At 36.8% G+C, this 20581-nt stretch overlaps 1 protein-coding gene across 6 annotated transcripts in view; it reads left to right on the top strand.

Annotated features, from left to right (window-relative positions):
* The first annotated feature begins 218 nt into the window (after positions 1-218).
* The window catches only part of LOC127809490 (uncharacterized), a 50592-nt gene continuing 30229 nt past the window's right edge, over positions 219-20581 (top strand). For 5 of the 6 annotated variants that reach the window (XM_052348324.1, XM_052348321.1, XM_052348322.1 and 2 more), the window contains exon 1: positions 219-1335. In XM_052348324.1, coding sequence (XP_052204284.1) covers positions 354-1259 — 906 coding nt within the window. In that variant the 5' untranslated portion in view covers positions 219-353 and the 3' untranslated portion in view covers positions 1260-1335. Of the gene's footprint in view, positions 1336-2032; positions 2058-20581 lie in introns of all 6 variants that reach the window. The other variant, XM_052348320.1, reaches the window with a different exon arrangement.

Genomic DNA, 20581 nt, shown 5'->3' with positions numbered 1-20581 from the left:
GTGGTAGTTGCATGTTTGATTGTGGGAGACCACTGTCAAAATATGAAAGTTGCTCTAAATTTGGATAAACATTGAACAAATGAATAGTTAAAAATTAAAAAACAGAATCAGCCCAGCATGGCCCGTGAGAGCAGGCCCTTGGCCCAGGATATCAGGATCCGACCCGATTGACATATATATTGGAAGAATTAATCACGTAGCGCCATGTATAAACGAGCGCACCGCAAACTTCGAGAGAGGGAGCGGAGCAGTGACGGAAGGCCCAATTACATTTTCACTCGTTTTTGCCTACTCTATCTGCACTACATTTTTATAGATTTCCGCTTTCGGATTTTCCTTTGCGCCCTCATTAAATGGCGGAATTACATTCACCGGAAGGCCCAATTCACGATGCTGCCACCCCCGCAGTGACGCCGCCCGCCGCCGCCGCCGCCGCCGCAACAGCAATAGCACCACAACCTACGAACGAGAGCAACCCCGCTCCCACTGGTAACACCAACAATCTCGGCTCGAATTTAGGCCCAAAGCGCCACCGCCGGCCCAGCGTCCGTCTGGGCGAGATCGGGGACCAACCGGCGACTCTCTCCCATGACTCGCATCACCGTCGGCCGAAGGCCTGGAGGTTCCACAAAGACCCTGTTCTCGCTGCCAAAGCTTCCAAGACGAGGCCCCTAACCAACCTTGTCAATGGCGGAGCTGATTGCCATGAAACCCTAGAAACCGAGGACAATCTCGATTTCGGCCACCGGAAGCCTAAACCGAAGCGGCCAACGGCGAAGAGAGTGAGGACGAATTGGACGGTCGCGGCGAAGGTCGACAATGGAGGTGAAGGAGAAAGTAGAGAAGAGAACAAGGAGTTCAGGGATTTCGAACCCGAGGGTTCGGAGAGTCCGATGAAGGAACAGAGTCCCATTCAATCTATTGACAATGTTGCGCTCGATTTCTGGCATGGGCATCGGAGAACGGCTAGGGCTAGGGTTTCAATGAGCAGGGACGATGGATTGCCAGAGTCCGATTCGCGGGATCGGAAGTGGGCGGCTAGTGGAGATAGGAATTTTGGTAGTGATAATGGGGTGAGGAACTGGTTGATTGGACTGGGGCTGAGCCGGTACGCTCCTGTTTTTGAGATACACGAGGTGGATGATGAAGTTTTGCCAATGTTGACCTTGGAGGATCTCAAGGATATGGGTATAAATGCTGTTGGGTCGAGGCGGAAAATGTATTCTGCAATTCAAAAGCTTGGCAAGGGCTATTCCTGAGATTTTGCATGGGTGTAGCAGCTTAAGATTGCGGCCATGGCAGATATGGAACGAATGCATGTCTCGGATGGTTTAAGTACATTTTGTTTTTCTTTAATAATACTAATATTGCATATGGTACTTAGTTTTGGAATTGAATTGTTTCCTTGTTTATTTCTCTCTGTTCCCTCTCACATATCGTTGGTCTCACTTATTTGTGACATAAACATAAAAATTAGTGAAGAAAGAGGCAAAATTTTACTGTCGTTTGGGTGATTGCAATTTTTTCAATTCAACGGTAGAATGCATCTTAGATTGAATGAGCCATGTTTTCTGGATTTGATGCTGTAAACTTCAAAAGACAGAATGCAACTTTTTTCTTTCTTCCCCTCGGTTCTAATAACTTGTTAGAGATTGTGTCCTCCATTAGATTGACAGTATAGTCGAGTTACAACTTCTTCATAACTATGTAGCTAGTTAGGCCTCTTTGTGCTTTTCTCCTTAAATTCTTCTAAAATTGCTAACTCATGAGCTGAATTGGGGATTTCTTATCAATCACTTCTAGAACAAATTATTTTTTCTGTTTCAAACCAACTCAATATGGAAGGTTGGGTTTACATGGGTTCTTGAATTAGTATGTCTTTGTAACTATGTTGTTACTCGAGCCTTTATGTGCTTTCTCCTTAAAATTCTTATAAAACTGCAAAAATTGTCAGCATTCAAGCTGACTGTTGATTTTTTATCATTCTATTAGATATCTAATTATTTTTCTGTTTCCTAACAACTTAATGCAGGATGCCTCCTTTTCCAATTATACTGGTAGGCCTAGATTCTTAACATTTTATCTGTCTTAATGTGCAAGGCTTGCATCACTAAGTGGCAGTGTGTGTTAACATGACCAAACTTGGTAAATATGTAGATAATAGATAATAAATAACTATGGCAAGCCATAATTTTGACACATTAAGCATTTGATAGCTCTGTTCACATCCTTGTAGGATTACTTTCTTTAGTTCTGTTCACATCCTTGTAGGATTACTTTCTTTTAGCACCTAAGCGGAGTTCATGGCACTCCATGTGTAGTGAGTTAACCTAGTGAATTAATGTGCTTTCATTCCTAGTAGCTTTAATTCTGGGTATGAAATGATTTGTTTATTGCAAGGCAAAGTGATATACACATATGCTTTCATTCCTAATCTGGAGTTTTTTTGTTTGACTCTCCTAGTACCCATCAATCCCCATTAGTTTGCCTCTTCTTCCACAATCCAATCTCTTCTGCCATATTTTTTCCATGAAAATGGCTTGTTTTTTACACCTTTAAGCCTAATCATTTGATTCTTTAGTTTCATTTTCTATCCTACTTCATTTTTTGATGTGGACGTCAGGGACCACAAGTCTATGTTGAGTGGCATTTTCTTGATATAATGTTACAGTTCTTGCAACATAAGTTATCTTATAAGACAATAGTCTATTTAGGTAGTTGATAGTCCATTTGTAATGTGACTAGTATTAATCCCATTTCTTAAATGTAGTATTAGCTATGACAAACTCATATCCTGTGGAAAAATCCAAAATAACTTTGCCCCCATTATTTTTCTTCAAATCCATAACTTCCATTTATAACTCTATACCCATTCACTTCCCTACCCACACGAGCAATTAAGTCTTCTCCTATAATGATCTCTGGTCTAGGTATTCATTGAGTCAACCATTCTAAATCCTCCTCAAATTTTCTATATCTATTCTTCCAACCCAACATGTGGTGCATATATACTAACAATACGCATAATTTCTTCTCTTAAAACAACTTTAGCTGCAATATTTTGTCTTCTATTCTCTTCCCATCCACTGTATGATCCGTCAAGTCCTATTGTTAACAATCCTTAGATTCACAACTCCATTCCTTGTCGGTTCCTTCCCTAAGTACCAAAGTTAATATGTAGACTCTTATCAACATTTCGGCCCGTTCTCCAATCCACTTCAATAGATTTCCTGTCAATAGTAAAATTTCTCCTAGTTTTTGCATCCACCACTTCAATAGTCTTTCCTCGCATTCTTCCATGAAAATGTGAGAATCTTTATAAATTTAACAATCAATGCAACGCCCCTAGCTCCACTGAACTTGGCCATACAATGTGTTGCTAAGAACTCTCATGCCTCAATGGTATTCTCATTTGTTTAGAATTCATGATGCTTTATCCAATGAGTCTTATGCTGACTAGTTGCCAGCTACCTACATACGCCCCTCCTCTATCTGGGCTTGAGACTAGCTGTAAATATGAGGAACATCTTCAACACTAGAGGGGATTGCTCAATCCCCAATAGGTGGGAGTGGGATAAAATATTTTTTCTCACTCCATTCCTTGATTCCAAGATTTCCATTTGTTATTTTTTTCTGCTTAAAATGCTGAAATGGAATATAAATTTTAATTCTATCTCTTCCTCTTTTTGGTTCTGCCTTTTTCTTATTATCTTCCCTTTCTTTTTTCTTCTTCTCTTAAATTATATCATATGGGGTTCATGGTGGTGGATTGCATGCGAGTGTGGCTGTGGAGTTGTGGGAGAAGCTAGTTTGAGATCTGGTGGCATTGCATGGGTGTGACACTGCAAAACAGGGCATTTTCTGACCTTGAGAACCTGGTGCTTTAGAAAATTAATCAAATGTTTGCATTTAAGAAAACATAGGAAAATAAAATGGACATCTGGCATCTTGAAGACAAATGCGTGAGATAGGATTAAGATGGTTTGATCATATGATATTGAGACCATAGCATCTCTATAAGGAGAGTAGATGAAATGGAACAAGTCTTTAGTAAAAGAGGTAGAGGAAAGTTTAGAAAAACTTGATGGGAGACTCTTTTGGTATGGTATGAGTTATCTGGACTTCATAAAAACAGGGTCATAGGTAGAAATGATGGGTGAGCTAGAATTCATATGGCTAACCCCAAATGGTGTGATTTAGTTCCAATCTGTTTTTTGTTGTTCTCTGGTTTCTTGAAAAGGCAGGATACCTTGAGGGCCAAAGGATGTTCTTTTGACCTTAGTGCTTATAGAAGTTCCTTTTCCCCCCTTTTTCTTTCTTCTCTTTTCTTTCTCGTTTTTCCTCACGTGTCCCCTCTAGCTGCACCATCTTGGTATGTCAATCTGCCTCATCATGAGTCATCGGATGCCCTCTGTTGATGTCAAATCTTCCTACTTGTGAATGTCTTTCTGTTCTGTTCTTTTTACCCTCTCTCTCTCTCTCTCTGAGCTCTACTAGTTGATTGGTTTTTACTGTCTCCTTGAGTTTTAGATCCTTAGCCCCCCTAGCCAGGAGAGTTACAGACATCTAGAGGAATCGTAGCTGGTAATGAGATACACCCTATCAGATGAATATCTGTGATTTTCAGTTAGCAAATAAGAAATTAGTTTAATGCTTTTCTAGTTGATGCTTTTTTATTTATTTTTATATAATTACATGGATTTTAATTTTGTGTGTGATTAATTGGCCAGTTTTTGGCAATTGCATGTTTCCTGTTGGATAATTGAGTTTGTATTTTTCTTACTAGAGTGGTAAATGCTGTCTGCTTTAACTGAGGAAAAGAAAAGAAAATAATTAAAATGTAAATAGAGGTACAAGAGGGAAAAATGATAGTCTTTGTGCACAACCCAATTTGTTCACCAGCACTGCTTGGTTGAGGAGATGTGCTTGCTTCCCTAGCTTCTCATTCTCTTGCATTAGGTTATAGTTCCCTGTGTACAGCTTTGAGCTCAGCCTTTTCATCGCTGTTCAGCATTCCTTTTATAACCCTGCTGAAACCAAAAAGAAAACCTTAATAACAGAAAAGGATAATTTTGATTGCATTCTCTATATTGCCCTGAGAATTGTAATGCAAAGACAACTTGAGACAATATCAGTATATTTGTACTGTTCAACTGTAGCACAAACCTTATTTTAACTGCAAAATAAACTACAATAAGCCCTATGAAAATTTAAATGCATACATGCACTAACAATGAAGACTAAATTTCAATAATGCAATTAGTGTAACAGTGGTGAAAAATCTATGTTTTCTGGTCAACTGTATGGTTTTATCAAAAACCATATTAAAACAAAAGAGGTAATGTATCCATAAGATTCCAAACTCAAGAGAACCAGATAATCAACCACAGTATGAGCAGAGCCAAACAAATCAATAATAAAAGAGCTGACAACAAATTTAGAAAATTCAAGAACTCAAATTTTCTTCATGTGGGTGTCCTGCTATTCCTCTGCTACCTTTATGTCGAACAGAAGAAAATATTGGTCACTATCAGAAGTGAAGTGAAAATTAAGAAGAAAGCAGGTTGATGGTTGCAGGCAGAGCATTATGCTCTTCTGAACTATAGGCAAAGTAAAAATATATGGGTTTTCTTGATAAGCAAAGGGCTAGTTTATTAGCATATTTGTTGATTTAATGGAGGTGAAGTCAGTGTTCAAAAAGGCGGCCGCCAAGGCGCTGGGCGGCCTTTGGTTGCCACGATTAAGGACAAATCGGCACCCTAAGCGGTTGGTCGCCGCTTTCCCGTTCTTTCTCTCTCTCGTCCTAGGCGGCTGGTTGCCCCTCTCTCTCTCGTTGTTACTCTCTCTCATCGGTCGCTGCTTTCCCGTTCTCTCTCTCGTCCTAGGAGGTCGGTTGCCCCTTTCTCTCTCTCGTCGGTCGCCGCTTTCCCGTTCTCTTTCTCTCGTCACACGTCGCTTGGGTCGTCTCTCTTGGACTACTGATCTCGTCGTTTCTCTCTCTGGTCGCCGATCTGTTGTTTCTCTCTCTCTGGTCGCTAATCTCATCGTTTCTCTCTCTCTGTCCACTGATCTTGTCGTTTCCTTGTTGCTCCATGCTACTTGTTGCACCATCTTCCTCCTTGCAACATTTTTCCTAGGTGCCGCCTAGACGCTAGGCCCCCATCTGGCGCTTGACTAGCGCCTAATGCATTTTAGAACACTGGGTGAAGTACTTGTACTCTAATTGGATTTATTGAGCCTGAAAGAGTGGAATAAATGGACATTGACCAATTTATCTGCATATGTGCCAAGTTGCTTAGGCAGAGTTGGTTATCATTAGTCTACAAGTGCAAGGATTTTGTTTTGTTTTGTTTTTTTTTTTTTTTAAAGTAGAGGTTTTCTTTGGTTCATAATTCTTTGCATTTTGATGAACATGTGCCTGTGCATCAGTGCATGCAATGATTTTGTCATGTGCAACATAGTTCATTTCGACATTATTATTTGATCACCTGTACCTCTCCCTTTTTTATCCCATGGCCAAGCTCTGAGGTATAATTATTTGCTTACATTTTCTTTTCATTTATTTTATATAAGTAGATATGTCAATTTGGTATTTGAATAGGATTATGTAACTTGGAGAGCCTTTCTAACCCTGTGCTTTGTTGTGTACCTCAAGTCTGAGCTGTGGCCAGGTCTGGTTCTGGTAGCAATTTTTTTGTGGGTTTATTTCATAGTAAGGTCTGCAATACTATTTTGTTTTTAATTAATTGCTTACCACATTTGTGGCGTCCCAAAAGAAGCTAGATGGTGGAGGAGCTGGATTTAATATAACCATGGGTGTGGTTGGTTGTATGTAAACTGAACTGGTTTAATTGGAATCATTGGATTCAGAGGTAGCTTAAATTTTGGTCAATTGGAGCTTATAAGCTCTTTTCAAGAGCTTTTTTCTTTTTTTAATCTATTTGGAAAATCATGAAGAGCTTATAAGCTCTTCTAACAGCTTATTCTGTTTGATTTTGATCCTATTTGGCTTTTCTTAAATCATGGGAGCTTCTAAAGCTCTATGGGCTTCCCAGCCAAAAAAAAAAAAAAGGTCTATGAGCTTTTTTGCTAGTGAGCTGTTAAAAGTGTTTGGATAAATTACCTTATTTTAATTAGGGTAATTTGGACATTTAGTCGGTTAACATTAGCTTATTTTGATGAATCTTATAAGCTACAAAAAAAGATTGGGTACTAGCGTAAAAAATAAGCTGGAAGAGCGTACAAGCTCTTCATTATTTGCCAAAAGTAGAAAAATTTTACTCTCTTGAAGTGCTTAAAAATTTCATAATACCAAAATTTAAGCTAAGTTGTATACCCCTTAGCTTAAATTATAGGAGCTTATAAGCTCTAGAGCTTATTTGCTAATAAGTTAAGGTGTTTGGAGGCTGTTTGGCTTACCATTTTTTTATAGCTCATAAGCTTTTCTATTTATAAGTCGTGTAGAGCTTAAAAGCTAGGTAGTGTTAAGTTGATAACATATTTGGATAAATGTATTTTAAGTTGTCATTTATGTAGTTATGTGTTTGATTTGAAAAAGTTAATAAGCTATCAGAATTTAGTAAAAAGATTAAAATAAACATGTTACTGAATAATACAAATAAAATTCTTAAAAAAATAATTTTTAATAAAATAAATTATAAATTGATGTCTAACTGATAAATTGTTACAATTAAATATTGATAAATTATACATAATTATTAAAAAATATATATTTTAAATATATATAGATATACATAGATGGCAGTTGATGGAGGAGGAAGTGGTGGACGATGGAGACGTGGGTGGTGGACGACGACGATAGACATGGAGGAGGCGGCGGATGGGGATGGGTCTAGAGGCAGCAGTTGACGACAACGGAGGAGCTGGAGGCAGTGACGGTGATGATAGAAGCTAGAGGGAGGTGGCGACGGCGACGGAGGAGAGATGAAGGAGATGGGAAGAGGTTAGAAATTAGAAGTTGTTTGAGGGCAAATTTGTTATTTATTTGGTCAACAAAATATGCTACCAAGGGCTTATTTGGAAAAAGGGGGGAGCAGCTTATTGAAAACGCTGTTAAAATAGCTTATAAGCTCAGTAGTTTTAACGAATGTGTAACTAAATAAACTTGATAGCTTATAGGCTGAAGGAGGATCTTTTAAGTGGTCGACACGGAATGCCAAACTCTCTCTGGATACAATATACTATAAGTTATCAGTTATATAGTTACATGTTTAGCAAAAGAAAAACATATATGTTGTAATAATTGTAAAAATGACCAAAAAGAACATTATTATTTTAACAAATAAAGAAATTTCATGCAATTTTCAAGTAACGAGTTTAATTAACTATATTTTGAGACAAATTATAGCATATATTAGGTTTAATATAATACATTTGGTATTTAATTCATAAATTTGTTAAAATTTTAGTTACACGTGTGATATATTAATTTCAAGTATAAAAGATAAATACATAATATAATCCAATAAATGATGAAAAAAGGCAATGAAAATGTTATAAAATATGAAATATTCAAAATGTTAGTCCAAAGTAGATCAAATCTACAATTTTAAGGAAAATAGTAATCATTATTAACTAATGTCTATAGTTATAGTATCATGTACTTCCATCTAATGAATATCATTTTGGTCCATACCATTTTCCACCTAATTGTGAGAACACATTGTACGGTGGGGAGAGACTAGGGATGGATGCCTTTAGGTTAATTCGAAAAGAAATTTGTAACCATGTTCGACGGACATGGTTAAAAATTAACTAAAATGGACACAGACATCGCTAACATTAAAAGAATAGAAAAATAGTCGGTTATGGTTATTAAAAAATAACCATAATCGTAACCGACCATTATATATAATATTAGTTTTTATATATGATATATTATTAGTTTATAAATAATTCGTTTAAATGTATATTCCTTTATAAAATATCCTTAAGTTGTAATTTATTTGCAACAATGCTCACTGAATAAAATTGTGACCTTAGATATATTATAACAATATCCAAAAAAATAATAAAATCATTTCCATAAAATGTATAACATCTATCTATGACATTTTAGAGATATTACTACAATTTTTAAACTATATTATTGCAAAAGTAATGAAAACAAATATAAGCTACCACTTTTAACTGATTATAACGTTCATTGGTGATGGCCTTTTCAGCTAGTTTTTTATTCCATTTTATAAAATATTTGTTTTTGTTTGTTGGCTGCCCATTTTTTACATTAATAAAATTTTTGATTTTTATTGAAAATTTTATTTAATTATGTAATTTGTTAAAATGGTTACAGATTAAGACCATTGATTGGGTTAATCCGTCTATTACCAACGTGTTTATGAAAATTCGTAACCATGTGATTATAGTTACGGATGTGGTTATGGACATAGAAGGACGATTATAGTTATGCTTATCCTAAAAACCATTGTTGAACCAATACGTGCCATCCCTTGGAGGGACAAAGCTTTTAGTCTTAGCTGTAAGGAATGCACTGTTTGCAACACCTTTCTTCCTTGTATATTTATGGATTGCCGTAGTTGCAAGAATTATTTCAAATTGAGTGTGAAATCTATAGTAAGGCATCTCTCCCAAAATTAGAAAATTATGTCTTCCACACTTCAAAAGTGTGCTCAACAATATTTCTTCATGAAGAATGCAAGTAAATTTGTCCTTTAGGTGCATGCAATTGTGGTGTTACAGCATTGTGAAAATCTTTTACACTATATCTTACATTTTTACCTTTATGTGGACCCATTAATGCAATTATATGAGAATAGCCTGCATCAACTAAAACAACAACAACAACAACAACAACATATCCAGTCTTTATCCCACTATGTGGGGTTGGCTACATGAATTCTAAAATTCTATATATTTCTGTCTTTTGTCATATCTTCATTTAGGCCCATACACTTCATATCAAACTTTAATGTCTCTCTCAAAGTCTTCTCGGGTCTGCCTCTGTTTCTTTTTTTGACTAATTGTTCCATTTCATCAACTCTCCTCACATGAGCGTCTCTTGGTCTTCTTCTCACATCACCAAACCATCTTAGTTTAGTTTATTTCATCTTCTCATCGATTGACACTACTCCTACCTTATTACGAATAACATCATTTCTAATTTTATCTTTTTTGTATGATCGCACATCCATCTTAGCATCTTCATGTCCGCTACGCTCGTCTTTTGCTCATACTGGTATTTGACTGCCCAACATTCTGAGCCATATAACAAAACTGGTCTTATAGCTGTCTTATAGAATTTTTCTTTCAGTTCTAATGGGATTTTACCATCACATAACACTCCCGATGCATTCCTCCATTTTAGTCAACCTACCTTAATTCTATCCGTGACATCCTCGTGAATTTCTCCATCTTTTTGAATATTGATCCCAAATATCGAAAATGGTCCTTTCTTTGTATGATTTAGTCTTCCAATTTTATTATAACATTCTCCACTCTTGCATTCTTACTAAATTTACATTCTATATATTCTGTTTTCCTTCTATTTAATTTAAATCCATTAGATTCTAAATTGTTTCTCCACAACTCAAGTTTAGTGTTCACTCCCTCTTTTGTTTCATCCACCAACACTATGTCATATGCAAATAGCATACACAATGGTACCTCTGTCTGAATGTGTTTAGTGAGTTCATCCATTATTAAAGCAAATAAGTATGGACTTAGTGCAGAACCTTGATGCAGTCCCATTGTAATTTTAAACGGTTTAGTGTCCCCTTCGCATGTTCTAACCCTTGTCTCTGTACCATGATACATGTCCTTAAGGGCTTGTATATAGGCTATTCAGACTCCTTTATTCTCTAAAACCCTCCATAATATTTCTCTAAGGATCCTATCATAGGCATTTTCTAGATTTATAAACACCATATGTAGGTCCTTCTGATGATCCCGATACTTTTTCCATTAAGCGCCTCAATAGGTATATAGCTTCCATTGTTGACTTACCAGGCATGAAACCAAACTGATTTTTCTAGACGTCTGTTTCTTTTTTGAGACTCTGCTTTATTACTCTTTCTCAGAGTTTCATGGTATGGCTCATTAACTTAATTTCTCTGTAATTTTCACAGTTTTGAACATCTCTTTTGTTCTTGTATATAGGAACCAATGTACTCTTTCTCCCCTCATCTTGCATATTTTTTGATTTAAGGATTGCGTTAAATAATTTCGTTAGCCAAGAGATGGGCTCTTATCCCATGCATTTCCATGTTTCTATTAGTATATTATCTTGTTCCATCGCCTTATGATTTTTCATCTTTTTTAATGCTTGCCTTATTTCTTTTGAACTTATGCGTCAATAAAATGTATAGCTCACGTTCCCTTCGGAGTTACTAAGATGTCCCAACCTAACTCTTGTGTCCTCACCATCATTGAATAATTTTGTGAAATACTACTTCAATCTCTCCTTAATTGCTCCCTCATTCACTAATACATTTTGGTTTTCATCTTTTATGCATTTCACTTGGTTTAGATCCCTTGTTTTTCTTTCTTTTGCTTTAACTAATTTATATATATTCCTTTTTCCTTTTTTTGTATCAAGTCGTTTATATAGATTCTCATATGCTTTTGACCTTGTTTCACTAATAGGTCTTTTTGTTGTCTTTTTCGCTTTTATAATTCTTTAGGTTTTCTTCATTGCTGCACTTATATACAGCCTTATAGCAAGTTTTCTTCTTTCTAATTTTCAATTGTACCTTTTCATTCCACCACCAAGACTCCTTAAGGTTTATAGCTCTACCATTTGTCTTTCCAAGGACTACCTTTGTCATGCTTCTCAGGGCAATAGCCATTTCCCTCCACATTTGGTTTGCCTGTCCTTCTCTATTCCATTCCCTTCTACCCCTTAATTTTTTTTGAAGATTAATTGTTTCTCCCCTTTTAAATCCCACCACCTAATTCTTGAATTTTGTTTTATGTGATTTTTTCTCTTCCAATTTGTTACTTGGACGTCAAGTACCAAAAATCTATGTTGAGTAGTCAAACACTCCCCTGGTATCACCTTACAATCCCTACAACATAACTGATCCTCTTGTCTCATGAGGAAGTAATCTATTTGGGTGCTTGATGTAACATTTTTATATGTGATTTAAGTGTTTGTCCCGTTTTTTGAACCTAGTATTGGTTATGATGAGCCCATATGTCATAGCAAAATCTAGAATAAACTTACCCTTATTATTAATTTCCTCAAATCCATACCCGCCATGTACCTTTCTATAGCCGCTTTCGTCTCTACCGACGTGACCATTTAAGTCACCTCCTATAATCACTCTCTCCTTTGGTTATCATTTGTATGAGTCCCTCTAGGTCCTTCCAGAATTTTGCTTTTATCTCCTCACTTAACCCCACTTGTGGTGCATATGTACTAAATATATTCATTGTCATTCTTCCTAGACCAACCTTCACCATAATAATCCTATTTCCTATTCTCTTTATCTCCAGTACCTCATCTACTAAGCTTTTATCCATAATAATCCCCACTCCATTTCTTGCTTAATCATTTCCTGTGTACCATATTTTATATCCAATTTTTGATAAAGTTTTTATTTTTTACCTATCCATCTTGTCTCTTGAAGGCACATAATATTAATCTTTCTCTTAATCATCACATCTACCACTTCTATAGTTTTGCCTGTTAATGTTCCTATGTTCCATGACCCAATCCTTAATCTATGATTTTGATTTTGGCTTTGACTTTGACTTTGATTTTGGTTTGGATTTTGGATTAGTTTCTTTACCCATATCCGTCCAAGCAAATGCGAGGACCCTTACTCATTTGTCACTACATCCGGGCACCGATGTAGTGGCCCTAACTCACTTGACACTACATGTGGGCAGTGTAGCGCGTTGCTATGAATGGTTACGCCTCAACGATATTTCATAGTTTGTCTAGAGTTTATGTTTTGGATCCGACTAGGTTTTACGTTGGCTGTCGGCTACCTAACACAATCCTTCTCCTTTATCCGAGCTTGGGACCGGTAGTGGATAATATCCCCAGGCAGAGTTGATAGCCTGCATCAACTAGGTAACTTTTTTCTCTTGGAAGGGGAAAATTCAATTATAGTCCTAGAATGGCTTTACAAAAGATTCAAAAGTATTGTGAGAAGCTCTTTCCTATCCAGCCCATGCAAATGTAAAAGACGTATTAAAATCTATCCCTGCTAGAATATTTTGAGTTGTGTAGCCTTTGTGTCTTATAAATGGTATAACTTGTTTTAGTGGGAATTTAACTTTCGTATACCATCAAGAGCTTCAATACAATTCTAAGAAAAGGTAGTGTCAAGAAAGAGTGGAACAAGGCTATCAATCTTATTTTCTTTGAAGGATTACACTAAGTTATATACAAAACTTCCTGCTACATTAGGAAGTTTCTAAAAAACAAAATTAGAAAGTTTCCAAATATGATTTTGGAAACTGTTCAATTTAGGGTACAACAATTATTTAGAAAGATACAACAATAATACACTCTTATTCTAGGAAGGAAAGATCAATAATTAATGCTGATTGCTAATCTAATCTTGCCTGAGATGCTGATTGCTAATCTGATCTTGTAATCAACTCCTTAATCGTTGACACTCCCCCTCAAAATTGTGAGTGGATTTCATCCATCTCAATCTTGCTCATTAACCTGTGGAATACAGCTGGAGGTAATCCTTTTGTAAGCACATCTGCCAATTGATCACTTGAGGAGACTTATGGGGTACAAATTACGCCACTGTCCAATTTCTCCTTAATGAAATGTCTATCCATTTCAATACTTATTGCTGTCTTGTTATCATAGTAAAGCCTCATAGGAAATTGTCCACTTGATTTTAAGATCATCCAACAATATTTTTAGCCATAATAACTCACACATCCCTAAGGCCATAGATCTGAATTCAACTTTTGCACTTGATCGAGACACTACACTTTGTTTTTTGTTTCTCCATGTTACAAGATTGCTTTCTAGAAAAGTGCCATAGCCCGATGTGGACCTCCTATCCACTATGGATCCTGCATAATCGGAATTCGTGCATGCCTCAAGAGTCATAGTTTCTCATTTCCAGTGTTCTAAAAATCGACCTAAGCGGCCGCCTAGGCGTCATCGAGGTGTTAGTCGTCGTGAATATAGGCTAATCAGCCTCTCTAGGCGCTGATTTGATTAATCGGTCATCGGTAGCGCCTAGGCCTATTTCTCTCTCTCGTCGTCGTCGCCAATTGCCTCTTCGAAAGCTCTCTCTTATCGTTGCCGCTGTCAGTCGTCTCTCTTGGCCTCTGATTTCCCTATTTCCTTTGGCCGTCGCTCCAGTCATCTATCTTGACCTCGATTTCTCTTGGTCCCTTGCCCGCCGCCAATTGTCTTTCTTGCTATTGGCTGTTCTTCCTCCACCTTAGCCATCGCCCCAGTTTTTATATATATATATATATAAGTTTCTGTTTATATATATAAATAGATATATATAAGTTTTTGATTTATATATATATAAGTTTCATTTGTCTTTTTAATTTTGATTTACCTGAAAATAACATGAAATTACATTAAAAACTTAAAAAAAAAAAAGTAGCCTACCTAGGCATCCTAGGCTCTAGACCCCAGTGTGACACCCAACTAGCGCCCAACGCGTTTTAGAACACTGCTCATTTCTTAAAAAATATACCTTTCCCGGGTGTTCCCTTCAAGTAATGTAGTATCCTATATACTGCCCTATGAGCTAGATAAATCAACTTCCCAACCAGCCTTTGATAGGATCTCTTTTCAACCGTACTATCTATCGGAACTTCCCCTAACTTGTGATTAGGTTCAATAGGAGTGTCCACTTCCTTGCAACCAAGCATTCCCGTCTCAGTCAGGAGGGCTATTATATATTTTTGTTGGGAAATAAAGATTTCCTCTTTTGAATGCGTCACTTCTATACCCCAAAAATACTTCAATCGCTCCAAGTCTTTAATCTCAAACTCATTGATTAAACACTCCCTTAGCTTATGCATGCCTTCCTTATCATTGTCGGTGACTACAATATCATCAACATATACTATGAGTACTGTCACTCCCACTGTAGCTGAGTGTTGGATAGATAAGGTATGGTCCTCTTGGCATTGCTTATATGCCAAACCAGACATGGCTTGTTCAGTTTGCACACCACCTTCTCCTGTTTTGTTGGGTTGTAACTTGGTGGTAATTCTATGCAGACCTCCTCTTCAAGATCCCCATGCAAGAATGCATTCTTTACATCATATTGTTGCAACGACCAGCCTAGGTTAGCAGCCAAAGATAAAAGGACCCTAACTGTATTCAACTTAACAACTGGTGCAAAAGTGTTTAAATAATCTACCCCATACACTTGTGTATATCCTTTAGCTACCAGCTTTGCTTTGTATTTATCCAATGATCCATTAGACTTATATTTCACTGTATAAATCCACTTGCATTCCACTGGGTGTTTCCCTTTAGGCAACGGAACAAGCCATGTCTGGCTCTTTTCTAGGGCTGCCATCTCAGCCTCCATGGCATGCTTCCAATTCTTATCCCCTATTGGTGAGAAAGGCTTTATGTGGGGATGATAATTTAGAATAGGATAAGAACAAGTGTAGGGGATGTTTGGTGCAAGCCCTAACGCTCTTTTTGATTGCAATAGGCTAATCATGGTCACATTTAGAGACTTCTATTTTAGGTATGGGTTCAATAGTCTCAGTGGGCTTATCATTAGGTATTAAAGGTTTAGCAATTGGATTACCTTGTGATGCATGAGGAAGGCTGACTGGATTTTCAGTGCTGTCAGTAGCAGGATTAGGGCTTGATTCAGATGTTGTGACTTGCATAGGGGAAGAGGCTAGCCTCTTTTTCCTTGAGTAAACTTGCAGTGGACGTGGAGTATTTGGTAAAGGCTTCTGATGTTAACCTGATGAATCCTTTGGAATGGTGGATGGAAGAGGGAAGAATGATAGACCATGATCTCGTAGGATAAGGAGCTGATTTTTATCAATCAAAGATGAACTTTGCCTCTAAGAATTAGGATTGGCAAAATAAGGATCATTCTCTACAAAGGTTACATTGGCGACACAAAATATCTCTTGGTAGGAGGGTGATAGCACGAGTAGCCTTTTTGAGTAGAGTATTAAAGGAATATGCACTTTAAAGCACGAGGGTCCAATTTACCTCTATTAACAGTAGGAATGTGAACGAATGATACACATTCAAACACCTTGGGTTTCCAACAGCTAGACACATGAATATCAGGAAATTGCTTTGTTAACAATTGAATTGGGCTTTGGGATTCAAGAGTTTGTGAGGGCGGTTTGTTGATAAGAACGGTAGCTGTTAGAGCTACTTCTCTCCAATAATGTTTTGAAACATTATGATGGAATAGAAGAGCTCTGATAACAGCAAGGAGGTGTCCATTTTCCTCTCGACCACTCCATTTTGTTGAAGAGAGTAAGGGTAGGAAGATTCGTGGATAATGCCCTCCTGTTGAAAGAAAACAGATAAGGATTGGTTGAAGAAATCCTTGGCATTATCAGACCTAAATCTTTTTAATTCTACCCCAAATTGATTCCTAATCATCATAGTTCTGAAAGGCGTGAGGCGCAGCAAGGCGCAAAAGGTCCTGGAGCCTAAGGCGCGAGACGCACGAGGCGAGGCACGCCTTTGCGAAGCGAGGCGCACCTTTTAGGAAAAAAACTCAAAATCTTGTAAAATCATAAACAACTATCAAATTATCAATAATAACACATTCATATCATTCATGATTCATTATCTTCAAATTCTATAAACTAACAATATCAAAGTTAATTCATTCATCATGCAAATTCTAAACTAGAAACATCATCAAAGTTCAAACTTAAAGTCTCGAACTTTACTAAGTACCAATTATAATGCAAAGTTCTAAACAAACACATAAACACTACAAGTCCACAATCAATATAAAGAAGTTTTTTAATCAATCATCATCAAGGAGATCATCAACATCAAGGTCAATATCTTCATCATCCCTTTCAATCACCCCTTCATCTTCTTCTTCATCTCTCAATTCTTCTCCCTCTTCCAAGTCTTCATCATCTTCAGTCCCTGCCTCACTTTCCTCCTCCTCTTCAATCTCCTAAGTTACTCGCCGGTTTGAAGTCGAAGCCGAAGTTGATTCCAATTGTGATTGAGTTTGTTTAGCTCTAAATTGATAACTAGGCTCTCCAACTCCTGCAGCCATAGCAACATTACTCCATGTCAACCCATCCCCAACGTCATCTGGAAAAACAGTTTCATCATCTTTATCATTCTCTTCATCAAGTTTTCCAGTTAACCATTCATTGCTTTCATCAATGTTGGTCAATATGATAGGGTCAATGGTATCATGCATTTGATACCGACGCCTCAATGCTCTATTGTATTTCACAAAGACCAAGTTGTTTAAACGAAGTTGATCAAGTCTGTTTCTCCGTTTAGTATGAAGCTGCAACAATTTATGCAAAAACATACTAAGAATAAGCTACATAAAACAAAGCAACTACTAATAAAAATTGTAAGTGTTATATGTACAATGCACTTACATTTTCAAACACACTCCAACTACGTTCACACCCAAATGAACTACAAGTCAAGCTAAGAATTTTAATTGCAAATTTTTGCAACGTGGGTGTTGACATTCCATATGAAGCCCACCATTCAGCTGTCCAATAAAATTCATGGGTTAGTTATTATCTATTATCTAGAATGATTATATATATAATATAATATATATATATATATGTGTACTTGGTGATATAGAGAAATTTGATGGTTAGAATGATTTTGGGTTATGGAAAATGAAAATGAGGGCTTTGATAGGGAATTTATGACTAGAAGAAGCATTAGAAGGGGAAACCAAAATGCCTGCCACTTATTCTGTTGAAAAGAAGAAAGAAATTGGTAAGAAGGCTTTTAATACATTGATATTAAGTCTTGGTGATAAGGTGTTGCGAGAAGTGTCAAAAATGAAGACAACAACAGAACTATGGCTTAAACTAGAGAGTCTTTACATAACCAAATCACTATCTAGTAAATTGTATTTAAAAGCTAAGTTTTTTACCATTAAAATGAATGAAGGGAAAAGGTTGAAAGATCACATACATGATTTCAATAAGCCATGTTTAGATTTTGAAAATATTGAAGTCAAATATGATGACGAGGATAAGGCCTTTGTACTGCTGCATTCCTTACCAAAATCATATGAAACTTTTGTAGACATCTTGAAACATGACAGGGATACCTTAATACTACATGATGTGATAGGAGCCTTAAATTCAAAAGAATTGCAGCAAAAGGTAGAAGGAAAGAACACAACTGGTGATGTTCCTTTGGTTAAATCAAGACCCGATAGGAGAGACCCTAGACAAAGGGGGCAATCTAGGTCTAGATCCAAGAATAGCAGAAAAATTATAAAATGCTCACTGTCATGAGGAAGGACATATCAAAAAGAATTTCCCTAAGAGAAAGAAAGAATTTCTAGAAAGAAATAATTCTGAAATCTTATTCATTTGTGAGTTTGATTATGATAGTGTCGATGCCCTAGTTGTGTATGAAAAGGCTGATAGAGAAGTATGGATTTTAGATTCAGGTTGTTCTTTTTGCATGTCACCACATAGGCAATGGTTCTTGAACTTTAAAGACATGGCTGGTGGTAAGGTTTTGTTAGGTAAGGACCAAGAATGTAGGATCAAGGGAATTAGAGATATAAGGATCAAATTACATGATGGTTCTATCAAAACTTTTAACTTCTGTAAGATATGTTCCAAATTTAAAGAGAAACCTAATTTTCCTCAGTGAGTTAGATAGAAATGGCTATTTCTATAGAGGAGATGGTGGAGTCCTAAGAGTATCTAGAGGATCACTAATAAGTATGAAAGCAATCCTTAAAAATGGTATTTATGTGTTGCAAGCCTCCACATTGTGTGGAGAAGCTGCAGTCAGTGGAGGAAAAGCCTACGATCAAACTAGGTTATGGCATTTTAGGATGGCCCATATTAGTGAGCTAGGTCTTAGGGAGTTATCTAAGCAAGGGATATTAGGAGATGGAAAAGTTTCAGAATTAGACAAGTGTGAATCATGTATATTTGGTAAAGCTGCTAAAGAGAAATTCTCCAAAAAGAGCATCCATTCCTGTAAGGCCCCTTTAGATTACATACATTTTGATTTATGGGACCTTATCCAATCCTTATCTGATGATGGAGCTAGATATTTCTTGTCTATTATTGATGACTTTTCTAGAATGGTTTGGGTATGTGTTAAAATCTAAAGACCATACATTTGGAGCTTTCAAAAGCTGGAAAACCATGATAGAAAACCAAAAAGACAGCAAAATTAAAATCATTAGAACAAATAATGGTTTGGAATTTTGTAATAAGGAATTCTCTCATCTTTGTAAAGAAAATGGAATCCTAAGACACCTAACAGCCCCAGGTAATCCTAAGCAAAATGGGCTTGCTGAAAGAATGAATAGGATCTTGCTAGAAAGGGTAAGATGCATGATTTTTTATGCTAAGTTATCAAAATCTTTTTGGGGAGAAGCCGTAGCAACAACAGCTTATGTGATCAACCAGTCACCCTCGGTTGCTATAGGATTTAAAACCCCTTGTGAAATGTGGTCAGGTCACAAGCCTAGCTTAGACCATTTAAGGGTGTTTGGATGCTTAGCTTATGCCCATGTTAAGCAAGGAAAGCAAGAGCCTAGGGCAAAGAGGTGCTTGTTTATAGGATATGCCACTGGTGTGAAGGGTTATAAGCTCTGGAGTTTGGAATCAGGTATGCCTAGGACTATAATAACTAGGGATGTTACCTTTGATGAAAATTCCACTATTAAAGACATTAAAATAGATGATTCAAAGGACGAGGAAGGGTATCTGAAGGCTGTGGAAGTTGAACAGCAAGAAGAACCCTTTGAAAATGTCTTAGACAACCCTATTGACCAGGATCCAAATTATCAAAGAGAGAGTGAAGGGTCATCTAGTATAGACGGTGAGCAAGGCCATGAGATATACAATGTTGCTAGGGATAGGCAAAGAAGAATTAGTAGGCTACCGGTGAGGTATGGACATTCGGACTTAGTCTCCCATGCACTATCAAGTGCAGTGGAAGAAGTTGGTGAGGAGCCTCTTACCTATGAAAAGGAAATGTACTCAAAAGACTCCAATAAATGGCTGGCAGCCATGCAATTTGAAATGGAGCCACTTAGAAAAAATAAAACTTGGACTTTGGTGGATAGACCCTTAGGGGGCGTTTGGTACGGGAGAAATTTTTAAATTCCTTGGATTCATGATTATTGTGAATACTTTTGGAAATCTTTGATTCCCAGGATTTATGCAATTCTATGTTTGGTTAGGTTTAAACATTTTCAAGAATGTTGAGTATTCTTTTCTGAGAATCTTACATTCCTATGTTTGGTTTAAATGCAATATTCTTGGGAATTCATGTTCTTTTTCTAAAATTACCCTTATTTAATTTTTTATTTAAAAATGATAAATTCCTTCTACTATATAAAATACTGGGACCCACATCTTTAGAAAGTCAAAAAAATATCATTTTTTTACACATTATGTATAT

The sequence above is a fragment of the Diospyros lotus genome, chromosome 9, assembly GCF_014633365.1.
Source record: "Diospyros lotus cultivar Yz01 chromosome 9, ASM1463336v1, whole genome shotgun sequence".
NCBI lineage: Eukaryota > Viridiplantae > Streptophyta > Magnoliopsida > Ericales > Ebenaceae > Diospyros > Diospyros lotus.
The sequence above is the reverse complement of the archived record's forward strand: the minus strand, read 5'-3'. Positions and strand labels throughout refer to the sequence as shown.